Source organism: Triticum aestivum, chromosome 1A, assembly GCF_018294505.1.
Source record: "Triticum aestivum cultivar Chinese Spring chromosome 1A, IWGSC CS RefSeq v2.1, whole genome shotgun sequence".
Taxonomy (NCBI): Eukaryota; Viridiplantae; Streptophyta; class Magnoliopsida; order Poales; family Poaceae; genus Triticum; species Triticum aestivum.
The window spans coordinates 566,774,190-566,786,929 of NC_057794.1; the positions used below are offsets into that span (position 1 = coordinate 566,774,190).

The following is a 12,740-nucleotide window of genomic DNA, read 5'->3' on the forward strand; positions in this document are numbered from 1 at the left end:
TGATCACACACCACGTTAACCATCATGTAAGTCATGGATCTGGATCCAGATGTCTAGGTAGTTCAGCTTGATTGTGGACTGTTTTTTAAAACTGTCGTAAGGTGCAAGCAGAACCTAGTTTCTCGAAAGTTCCGTTTCCCTCCGAGAGTAACATTCTCCTAATCTCCAAAGCAAGCAAACTACGTTCAGCTTGAAATTATTTGAATTATTCTAGTATTTGTATTGATTTTTTCATCATCACGGGTGCAGATGAGAGCAGGGCCGGCCCTATGTTTTGGGAGGCCCTAGGCGAACTCGACAACATGGGCCCCTATGTCCTAAGTCCTAAGACCATATATATGTATGCGTGTGCGTTATATATATGACTTATTAAGAGTAACTTTTAGTCACACATCTTTAGTTTAAGATTTGACTATAATAATTCAAATGACTTCATCGAGAACAATAATAACCAAATTCGAACTGATTCCATCAACAACAATAATACTAAAAAATCGCAAAATGAAACTAACATGACATGATTAATTACCTCAAATAAGAATCAAATTAGACTGACTCCATCGACAACAATAATACTTCAGTGCTTCAAAAAAGGTTTCTTCGGGAGTAGTTTCTTGCCCCTGTTCTTTAATGACATCAACATTGCTTGAAGATGTAAAGAACTTATTCAAAGAATCCTTCAATGGCAGAATTTTCGGATCACTTTCTTTCTTTTTCCTTCTTGTTTCAGCACCGGACAATTGCTTCTTCTTAGGTAACATGGCAGGCTAATGTCCTAAAATCATGAAGAAAAGATCAAAAGAGGATACAAAGAATTAGGAATTTATACATCGGATGATTGGAACCCTAAGACATGTACATAGAATGACAAAAAAATGATTGATTGAATTAGAAAATTTAAAACTTCATGCATACTGAAATTGGAGGATGGATCATGGATGTATAGTTGAATACGTAATTAAATACTAAATAAAGAATAAATAAAGTACTGGAATTGTCAAATTAGGGTTTGGGGGATGGACTGGAACTGAGGAACATGGATGGAAACATCCAAACGTACTTTAGGGATTGGGGACGGCCGCGTTGCAGACTTCAAGACTTGTAGTCGCCAGTCGGATGTATACTTGTATACGTATTGCCGCGGTGCCGCCTTGCCGGATGCCGGATGGCCGGGCCGCTGGGTTGCTGGACTGTCGTGCGGCGCGCCACGCGTGCAGCTCCAGCGGGCAGCGGGCCAGCGGCAGGCGAGGCGAGGATGACACGGCAAGGCGCCGAGCGATGGAGCGAGGAGGCCGACGGGCGTCACGGCGCCTGACGAACCTAACCTACGAAGGAAAAGGAAAACGAGCAGTCGTCTGTCTGCCAACTGGCGTGAGTCACGGTGTCGCTTCGCGACTTCGCGTTCGTTAATCGATCAGCGATGGCTTGCTAGCTATCTGATGGGCCTAGCCCATCTTATTTCTTTTCTCTAGTTCTTTTGTATTATTTTTACCTATTTTTTGCTGGGCTATAATATAGATATATACTCTGTCATGGGTCCCCCTCCTCGCCTGGGCCCTGGGCCGTCGCCCCGCCGCCATACCCCCAGGGCCGGCCCTGGATGAGAGCCTGGGCTTAGAAGTGGATTATTGCATGTCTTGTGTGCATCTTCTTTTTTCTATCATTGTGGTGAATGCATGCCTCTGTTTCTCCTCTGTCAGATGTACGCATGAAAACTGGCTAATGATATTTAATTGTGACACCTGTGTCCAATTTTGCGCTTGTCTGATTTTGTTTTTTACCGTGCAGAATTAGCACCGTCACATGAAAATATAATTGGAAGAATGGCCCATCAGTCGAGCATGGTATATATAGCGATGCAAGCTCCAAACCAATCCGCGAGGCCACAACACTCAGTTTTGATTCCGTTTGCAAATGGGATTAACTTCCTGACGAACACTCTCATCGGTAGTGGTTGGTCCCTCGATTTCCTCCTGCTCTGTACCGCTTTGATTTGGGGGCGTTGCCGGTCGGCCGCCGATTGGATTGGTGTTGGTGTGACGGGAGGTGAAGGTGGAGCCGGGAGGAGGATTTTGGGCTCTCGGATGCGCTTGTCGGTCGTCCGAGAGAACAGGGACACAACAGAGACATGCCTCACCTCTCTCTGCTACAGTGCTACAGCCTAGAGGAGACAATCCTGATTGAGAGGAAAAAAAAACTGCGAATCGTCGACCACGCCACGACGATACACCAGCCCGCTGACACTCGCACTGTGACAGGTTTGTGATTCAGCAGCAGGTAGTATTGAGAGTAGACGAGATACACGTTTGAGATTCAGTTACAATCTGGCCAAAAGACAGCAGCCTATTTCTCTCTCTCTCTCTCTCTCTCTCGCCATTGAAATACTTAACCTGACCACGCCAACAGGCAGCTCGCCATTTCTCAGTTCAGTCGAATCACAATGCAAAACCGACTCACCTCTGCTCACGCAAATCAGATTAAGCAAATCGGCTGTTGTTCTCATGGTTGAGCAGCACTCATGTTCTTACCTAGAAAATATTGACCAATAAGGCAATAACATCTTCTGCAGCAAAATTTTCGGGAAGCGTACCTTGTCTGACTGAAAAACTGTCTGTCAATTCAGAGATAGAAGAAACAGAGGATCATGTTTATTACATACTCTTCCCGTGCTGTGGGGCACGTTAATCAGTAGTCACCCTCCTCCCGTAACCTGCTGCAGGCGTGTCTGTGAATTGCTGCAGTTGCTACTGACAATCGTGGAGGAAGGAACGGTGACACCCAGCGTTTAACCAGGTGAAGAATCTAACTTTAACTTCAACCATCCCGCTTTGTCCTTCCTTTTGTAATTGGCAAGCCTAAATATTAATTAATTACTAATTAGCTGGCTTGATTTTGTTGTGCATGCCCTAGATTTTGATACACGCTAGGCGGATAACGGATCTTAATTAGTGGCTAATAACAGAACCCTATATATTCCAGCAAAATTAAAATAGATAATACCAGCTAGAATCCTGTAACACATGGAAGTAGGGGATTGATGTCATTAAAGATATGTTCTCCATTCATGCTCCTCGAATTTTGAGTAATTTTGACTAACAAAAACGAGCTATATGCCATAGAAAATATATAATTGAAACTATATTCGACATAATTTTTCAGTGGTATAATTTTCATGGTGCATTCGACATAAAGCAGGCCAGGGCTCCACAAATAGTAACTCTAGGTTCCAAGTTTTCAAACAAATATTGCATTACAGTGAAAACGTGAAAAATAAAGCAGACCAGTGCTATAGAAACAATAGCTCTGGACTCCAAGTCTTCCAACAATACAATGTTGCTTTATAATGAAAATATGAGAAAATAAAGCAGCCCAGGGCTGCAGAAACATGACTGTTTGTTCCTGGTACACAGGACAGAATACGGGTAGGAATTAGCCAATTACAGCTACATTCTCGTCACCAACCAAGTTTCGCACTTTTTCCACAAGATCGGAGAGGAGAGGACTGGCTGTCTTCTTCACGCCGCAATCAGTCCCTGCAAAGAACATGCAGCTTTCAAGGTTAGACATGATCTTTGAAGCCTTTTCCAATGACTTCAGGAATTCATTGAGCTGGGTAGTGTCCTGGCCAGGTTGCAACATTAAATCCGCAATCTGGCCACAAAGCTTCACGATTCTTAGACAGTCAGCTCTGTCCTCACAATTTTCTTCTACTATATCCCTGAGCTTCCCCAAAAATTTACTTTCCACGGGAGAAATCTTTCGAGCCACATCATCGAAGTCTTCTGCACTCATCAGTTTGTCACGCATCACAAAAGTAAGCGACAATAACGCTTCTCGGTATTCCATTTCAGCTTTTAGCTCCTCACTTGACTTTTCAGGTGACTTCTTGATTTGGCCACTGCGTTTGAGCCTCAGTTGATTTTCTTCATCAAATCTTGCCCGTTTCCTTTCCCATCGAGACATTTTTCTCTGACCTCTCTTTTCTTTGGGGAGGTCTCGTGTACTGGCCAGTACTTCCATGAGGACCTGCAACATAATGTAACTTTGTAAAGTACAAAAACTTGACCATAAGATATTGCTTAAGGGGTATCAGCAACACTGTTGTCGTGCCTACTGGAATAATAGTATTGTGCCAGAGATAAGTAGATAAGCAGATCTCTAAGCTAACCTTTGGCAGCAAGTCTTTCTTCACATTATCCTTGTCCAATGTATGGTGAGTGCACAAGTTCTCCAAGATCTCCAATGCTACTGTCCTGTATGTGATGTCGTTCTTAGAATCAAGTATTTCATTGGGACAATCAGCAATGCTGTTCTGTTGATTTTTTATGAACTTAGAGATAGTTTCCATCTTGGAAAGCAATGCCAGTGATTTCCCAGCCGTAACTCTAAGCTTTCCTTTGTCCCCTTTACCATCTTTCTCCTTGTTCAAACCATCTTTGTCCCCTTCATCCTCAGTAAGGAATATCTGCAACTGCTTTCTGATTAGATTTTCTTTTGTTTCGGTGCTGAGGTTGGCTGACGAATCAATGGCCAGTTCTGTCAGGATTTCTATGGCTCGCATCTGTAGTTCTGTACCATCATTTTTTCCCTGATAAAGAATTCTCTCCAGGTTGCTCAGTGCATGCTCGTTGGAACAGATTTTGTGGACCAGATCACTTCTGCCAATCCAGTTTGGAGCACGGATTAACCTGTGTATCACTTTGAGTGACCCATTCACTACATCGTCACATGCACTTACATTGATATCTTGGATTAGTGTCTCAGAGTACAGAGGTGCCATGATCTTAGGGATGAGACCAGAAGTATTGCATATGTCGTTGCAGTTGTGTTGATCGAAGACGAGCTTCTCAAGAATTGTCAGGCCTTGTAGAATCAGCTCATTCCAGCAATCTCCTTTGCTGCCAAGTTCTCCATCTTGCGGAATGTCACCACCTTGATTTCTGACAATTTTTGCTTTGTTGTCCTCGGTGCCTTTGAGAACAGAAATTGATTTTTTCTTAGGGAAACCAGCAACTCTTCTTCGTCTATATTCCTCTATGCCTTTGGCAAGAGAAATAAAACTTTCCCTAGCACCGTCAGCATCTTTTTTTGACTCACTAACAGTAACATGATTGGTTCCTTGTTGGTTGTTCCAATACGGCAGGGTGGTATCAAACAGGGAGGATATGCAGTGTATGGCCCCTGGGAACTGGGACAGATGAATGTCACCGGCAAGGTATGCGACGATACTGGCGACGACCTCCCTGAGCTCTCTGTTGCTGCATCTCCATCCTAGCGTATCAATCAGCTTCTGAATCTTTGGTCTTGAGGGGAGTAGCAGGGACCTTACATCTGCGTCCAGCTTAATGAAGTTGTCGAGAATCCTTGCTCCTGAGAGGTAGTCTTTCTGCGATTCCGAGTCAATCAAATCAACAGCATAGTTGATCAAATTCCTACCATCTAGGGATGTAGGGTCTCGCCAGCATTTTGCTCGGGTATCATATAGGTAATCTAAAATTGTTATGCTGCCCCACTTTTCTGGTAACTGAGATTCTTCCCGGAACAAAACCACAACCCACATCACTGACATATCCATCAGCCACCATATGAAGAAGAGCACACCTTGGCCAATAACCAAACAGTAGAATATGTTCAGTGCTGGCACCAGGTTTGCTTTGTTGTCATCACATGCGGTGTTGCAATAATCGTGCTGCCATAGGCGCCACAGTGAGAGCACAGTGCATGCAACAGGCCCAAGTTCATAAACGATCCATGCCATTAGAACCACGACCAGGGCTGGCAAGGATAGTATTTGGACAATGACAACTTGTACCGACAGAATGACTTGTACCGGTAGATACCCTTTTTGTGCATACCAATTTTGTGTAAACTGTTTCCTGGGATCTGTTAAAAATTTCCTCACAAGCTTTCCCGTTAGGTTCAAAAATGTAGGGAATAGGTTGTCCCCTGAGTCGTTGAAGATCCTGTGTGTCAAATTGCAAATGTGTCGTTAGTGCCCGGGCATTAATATAGATTGAGTCAGTTAGTATTTATTTGTTTTGGCCGAAATCGACAAGCAGAGAAGGATTTCTACCATAAGAAGAAGAAAGTTATCCAGATAATTGAGAAGAAAAAAAAGCGGTTTAAACCCCCATATGAGACAGGAGACATGGTACATAGAACAAGATCAATAGCACCATCTGCCCACAGCCAACGTAGGACAAACTTCTTCCCCAACAAAAGGTAGAACAAACTCAACACGCGCCACTGGAAGACCCCACATCATTGTGATGACCTATGGCATCCGTGATATGGTGACTCTGACTTCACAACAACAATAATGCTGCCACGACAAAAGTCTGTGTACTGACTATGTGTGCACCTTTTTAGCCGATTAGGTAAGCTTGTTAGCTATATTTTTGGATTGGGCTTAGTCCACGCCTTCACGTACTGGTTCCCGGGATGGCACAAACGCCAAGGTTCATCGTGGACGTCTTCCTTGGGCTGTTAGAAGCTCTTTCAGTTGCTAACAGAATAAAAGGAAATGAGTGAGAAAAGCTGCAATGTATTGCATGCAAAGCAAACTCTTGTGTCATCGAGTTCTTCGTGTGAGTGAGTGTATTGTGCGGACAATTGGCATCACACAGCATGGTTGCGGTCCGGTGGATATGGAGGGAGCAAGGCGGCGCCCGAGAACCAAGGATGCTCTAGCTAGAACACGACATGGCAACAGCGGATGTGTTCGCCCTCACGCTTGTCCACGAGGCATGCGTGGACTCGCACTATCCGCTGGAGCAAGGTTGCCACGCCTATGGTGCAGAGGCGTGAGATCTCTCTGCCTACCATGCTCCCGACGCTGACACAGAGCAACTATGAAGACTGGTTGTTGCTGATGAGAGCCATCCTGCAGACGCGTGGGCTGTGGGACGCCATGGACATCGGGGGTTACTAACTACCATGATGATCGAGCAGCTCTCGAGGCCGTGCTCCAGGCGGTGCCCTCGGAGATGCCCGTCGTCCTCTGCAGCAAGCAGACGACGAAGGAGACCTGGGACACACGGTCAAGATGATACGCATGGGCTCGGCCGCCTTTGTGAGGCAAAGGCCCATGCCCTTTGTCGGGACTTCAAGGATATCTGCTTCAAGCCCGGTGAAAGCGTCAATGATTTTGCCATGCGTCTCAGTGGGCTCGTCAACAACCTCACCATCCATGTCCATCCGGTCTCTGACAGTGGTGTCGTGCGCAAGTTTTTGCGTGTTTGCCCCACATGTACGCTTAGGTGGCGCTCTTAGTCGAGACCCTCGTCGACCTCGACACACTCATGATTGAGGAGCTTACCGACGGGCTCAAGGTGGAGCAGGAACAGGTCGACTAGGACGACAAGGGAGATGCCGGTATGCGACTACTGCTCACTGAGGAATAATGCCATGCGCGTAGAAGCATGACACCAACAATGGCGCATGTAGGTGTGGCCCATCTAACGCACAGCGGCACGGCAGAGGCTGTGGAGGAATAGGCAAAGGCCCTACCGGTACTAACACCGTTGAGGGCAAGAGCGGCGGCGACAACTATCCACATCGTGACAAGTGCCACTACTGCGACATCATAGACCACTGGTACATAAGAAAAACAGCGAGGAGGCTCAAGCTCTCCTTACCCAAGGCCAAGCCGGAGACGATGAAGAAACATGCCTTGTAATGATTGAGGTCCCCTTGGCGATCACAAACAATGCAGGCAAAAATGCTGCCATGGCAGCTAAAAACGCTGGCAGACAGCCACTCTAGAGGCACCTGAAAATGCTGCCATGGCAACAAAACCGGCGATCGCTAATGCTACCGACGAGCGTGTCTTCCTCAATGAAGAGCATGCTTGCATTGTTCTCTGGTGCTCCCTGGAGGATGTCGACGCCACCTGGTATATTGAGATTCTCGACACCGATGCATCCAACGGCATGACCGGTGATGAGGCGGCGTTCACTAAGCTGGACAAGGAAAACTCCGGCCTCGCGAAGTTTGGGGACAGCTCACTTGTGGGGATCAAGGGTCATGACACCATCTTGTTCGCTGCCCTAGATACATGCTTAGGAGTTCTATAAACTTGCTACCCTGTAGATAGCGTTCTGAGGTGTGAGCTTCCGGTTTCATGTCCGTCACCGCTTTTCTCGCGCCATCCACCCCTATGGCCCTATCCAGCCAGGGATTACAGCCTCCCTTATAGCTTGGGTTTGCGCTCCGTTTTCATCTAAACCGAGGAGTGGAGCCTATTTTTACTTTAACAGTATACGCACAACCTGGTCAAACATCAGGGGCTGCTTATTAGTCCGAGCTTTGATATGGCCCCCCAGTCCACTATTGTTTGGCCATGGTGTTTGCTTATCATACCCTAAAATGTATCATGTTGGTATCCGACTCGTAGTTTGACACTTTTATCTGATTAAGAGCTCGACGCTGATTTCCTAGGTTGCTAGGATAATGCTGGTCTTATCGCCAGCATATCCTCTGTTGCAGGTGCTCTACCATCCCCCATGGAGTTATCAATGCAAAGTTGTGGAACCGAGGAACACAGTCCTCAGCGCCGTGCAGGGGGAAATGGAGCGCGTACCCCTATGTGGGGGTCTCCTCGGCAACTACCGAGGTGGTGTCCAATTTGTCTTTCAGGTGCGTCTCACGTATGCCAAAGTCATCGGTAAGTGCATCTGGACCGGGTTTCCGCCGTTTCATCATGTCGAGGCTGCTTGATCCAGCCCGTGCTTTTAACGCCTCCGTGACAACTTGTACTTTGCCGCAAAGGCCGCGGTCTGCTTCACTGTTCGGAGTGAGCGTTCCGTGTTGTCATTCACCATTATGACGCCATAGGGCCCAAGCAGCTTCAGATTTAGATAAGCGTAATGCGAGACGACATGGAAATGGGTGAAGGCCATTCTCCCTAGGAGTGCATGATGGCCACTTAAAAAAAGGACGATATCAAAGATTAAATCTTTGTTCCAGAAGTTCTCGGGTGTGTCAAAGACTATGTCTAGGCTTACCATACCCGAGCACTGTGCTTCCACTCCCAGTATGATACCCTTGAATGTTGTATTACTGGGTTGGATCCGTGATGAGTCTATATATATGCATTTTCTTGATGGTGTCTGCATATATAAGGTTGAGACAGTTGGCACCATCCATGAGAACTCTGGTCAAGTCGAAGCCATCGACTATGGGGTTAAGGACCGGAGCTGTTGTGCCTTCATGACGGGTACTAGTTGGATGGTCACGTCAGTCAAATTTAATCGGGAGTTACAACCACGTACTGTATTTTGGCTCGGCGGTCTCTATCGCATAAACATCACCTCCTTTTGGTGACATGAGTGGTGTAGATCATGTTCACGTATTTTACCTTGAGAAGGAACTTCGTTTGGTCGGTATTGCTCGACAGGGTGGTCTGTATCGTTATTTTGCAGCTATTTTTAGCCTTGATTTTCGGCTGCCACCTTACCGGCCTACTTGATCACCTAACAGTTCTAATTAGTGTGGGTGGTGGGTTTCTCGGGGTTGCCGTGTATGGTTCCTGGTTGATCCAAAATATTATCCAGCTGCGAAGGACAGCCTTTCCACCTTGGAGGGGCTTCTTTTTATTACCTCCCAGTTGGTTGCCGAAACCGGCATTGACTTCGCCATCCTCGGCATCACTACTGTTACCTCTATTTGGGCGCTTGTTGTTCTTGCTGTGCCGAGGTTTCCCATTTCCGTCGCACATCTCAGATGTGCCAGGGTTACCATTGTGAATGCTCTTCTAAGCTAACTAGCTATGCTCACTAGTGTAAAATCGAGTCATGAGATGCGTGAGGCTTGCCATTGTTCTTTGCTTCTTGTGCCCATAGCTCTTTCGCCAACCATTCATCGCTGATGTTGTGCCTAAATGTCGTGATTGCCCCTTCATCTGGGCAGTCTATTATATGGTTCTTTGTCGGGAATCTATTCTAGAATTTTCGAACTGATTATCATGGCTTTTGCACAACATGAGCCAAGTCATGGACACACGGAGCTCGAATGTAGGTGCCTTGAAAGTTGGCCTAGAGTTCATCCCTGTGGTCCTCCCAAACGCCAATCGAGTTCTCTGGAAGGCTGTTAAGACAATGCCCAGCCCAGCCTTTGAGCTTTAGAGGAAGATATTTAATGGTGTGGAGGTCATCTCCGCTTGCCATGTGTACTGCCATGAGGAAGTTCTCGGTCCATATGGTGGGATCTGTTATTCCTTCGTATTGCTCCATGTTTATTGGTTTAAATCCTTCGGGGAACTATTGTTGCATAATGTCGTTTTTAAAGCATTGAGGATTCGCAGCACCTCGGACCCTAGCACTGGTGTGGCGCACATTAGATATTGTCATGTTGCGGTCACGTGTATAGTCGTGTATGTCACCATTCTTTGCTAACCAAGCCAGGTATCGCATGTCCAGCAGGTGGTCGTTCTCTCGACTTGTAAATTGACTGAGGTTGGACTTTGAACCTTAAGGGCCTTTTGTCCTTTGGGTCATACTTTTGGGCAACTCGCGGTGGTTTTATTTGCTTGGGAGACGCGTTTGGCTGCGCCTGTTGGCTGATCTCTGTCTTGGGGAGGACGATCGAGGGTTTCAACCCAGTCGTATGTTGAAAGCATGCTATCCTCGGCCTTCACATCCAACTCATTCAATAAGTTTTTGTGAGATGAGTTGGAGCTTTTTGTTGAACGCCTGCTCGACCCTGAGGAGCTCGACCCATCTGTCGTTTATATCATCCTCTTCGGTCTTGAGCCGCTGGGACATTTTCTTGATGCTCATGTCTGTGTTGGCCAATTGTCCGCGCATTGTTTCGAGTTGAGGTGCCTCTAGGGGCTCCTCAAAAACATCGTACTTGTTGGGGCCGAGGCTCCTTTCTTCCTCTGCCTCTAGATCATAGTCGTCATCATCTTTGCTCTTTTCATCACCTTTGTTATTGTTGTCTCGGGTGACATTGCCATCATTCTGGTTATCTGCACCGTCCCTTGATGCATCATCGGTTCCAGTGCAGTCATTGTTTGCGTCGCCGTTGCCAGTGCCCCTGTTATGGCGGCCTATGTGTCGGTGTTTTAGGGGTCCTCCCTCTCCTCCTCCGTTTTTTAGGGTGTCCACCATGTAGACATGATAGGTGGAGGTTCTTACCCACTTCCCGTTATAGGTGACGGCTGGTGGCAAGGTAGTATAGGAATTATTACCGACATCTTCATCCATGTCGGTTGCCTCCTCGGAGGCATTGGCTAAGATGTTGGTTAAGTCCTCGACGGCAGCGACTAAGTGGGTAGTGGGCGGGCTGAAATTTCCAGCTTTATCCCGATCTTCCCAGATCCTATCGTACAAAGAGTTTTGATCATCCGAGATCTCAAGGCTCTGAATTCTATCTAACATATCGCTCAGAAGGGCCTTGTCGCTTTCACCCAAAACTTGGTTGTAGGCTAGGCTCAGTTGGAGTTTGCCTGATGTGCGATCTGACATGGCCTTGGGGTCTATAATGGCGAGGCTGAATGCCTGATCTGTCACCGTAGTACTCGGCTGTAAGCTCAAGGCCAGATTCGATGCAGGATCTACGCCATGGTCCTCATATGTGTTTGATTCCTTGATCTGGATGAAAGTGTCAGTGTGGTCTCTGCCTAGTTTGACACCTAGCCCAAAAACGCAAGCTTGCCGCATGAATCTGCAGCATATTCCTGAAGGAAATATGCCCTAGAGGCAATAATAAAGTTGTTATTTCTATTTCCTTATATCATGATAAATGTTTATTATTCATGATAGAATTGTATTAACCGGAAACTTAGTACATGTGTGAATACATAGACAAAACTGAGTGTCCCTAGTATGCCTCTACTTGACTAGCTCGTTAATCAAAGATGGTTAAGTTTCCTAACCATAGACATGTGTTGTCATTTGATGAACGGGGTCACATCATTAGAGAATGATGTGATGGACAAGACCCATCCGTTAGCTTAGCATAATAATCGTTTAATTTTATTGCTATTGCTTTTTTCATTACTTATGCATGTTCCTCTGACTATGAGATTATGCAACTCCCGAATACCAGAGGAACACCGCGTGTGCTATCAAACATCACAACGTAACTGGGCGCTTATAAAGATGCTTTACATGTGTTTCCGAAGGTGTTTGTTGGGTTGGCATAGATCTAGATTAGGATTTGTCACTCCATGTATCGGAGAGGTATCTCTGGGCCCTCTCGATAATGCACATCATTATAAGCCTTGCAAGCAATGTGACTAATGAGTTAGTTACGGGATGATGCATTATGGAACGAGTAAAGAGACTTGCCGGTAACGAGATTGAACTAGGTATGAAGATACCGACGATTGAACCTCTGGCAAGTAACATACCAATGACAAAGGGAACAACGTATGTTGTTATGCAGTTTGACCGATAAAGATCTTCGTAAAATATGTAGGAACCAATATGAGCATCCTGGTTCCGTTATTGGTTATTGACCGGAGATGTGTCTCGGTCATGTCTACATAGTTCTTGAACCCGTAGGGTCCGCACGCTTAACGTTCGGAGTCCCGGATGAGATCACGGACATGACGAGGAGTCTCTAAATGGTCGAGAGGTAAAGATTCATATATTGGAAGGTTGCATTTGGACATCGGAATGGTTCCGTGTGGTTCGGGCATTTTTCGGAGTACCGGAAGGTTACCGGAACCCCCCGGGAGAAGTATTGGGCCTATTGGGCCTTATTGGAGGAGAGGAGAAAGGCCACGTGAGAGG

At 46.3% G+C, this 12,740-nt stretch overlaps 1 protein-coding gene across 1 annotated transcript; it reads right to left on the minus strand.

The window, feature by feature from the left end:
- Window positions 1-3,317: 3,317 nt before the first annotated feature.
- LOC123181588 (uncharacterized) lies at window positions 3,318-5,959 on the minus strand. Its single transcript, XM_044593890.1, has 2 exons — window positions 4,169-5,959; window positions 3,318-4,026 (listed from the first exon to the last, which is right to left on the minus strand). Exons 1-2 carry the CDS (start codon window positions 5,756-5,758, stop codon window positions 3,430-3,432), a joined length of 2,187 nt encoding a protein of 728 aa, XP_044449825.1. The 5' UTR covers window positions 5,759-5,959; the 3' UTR covers window positions 3,318-3,429.
- Between the last annotated feature and the right edge of the window lie 6,781 nt (window positions 5,960-12,740).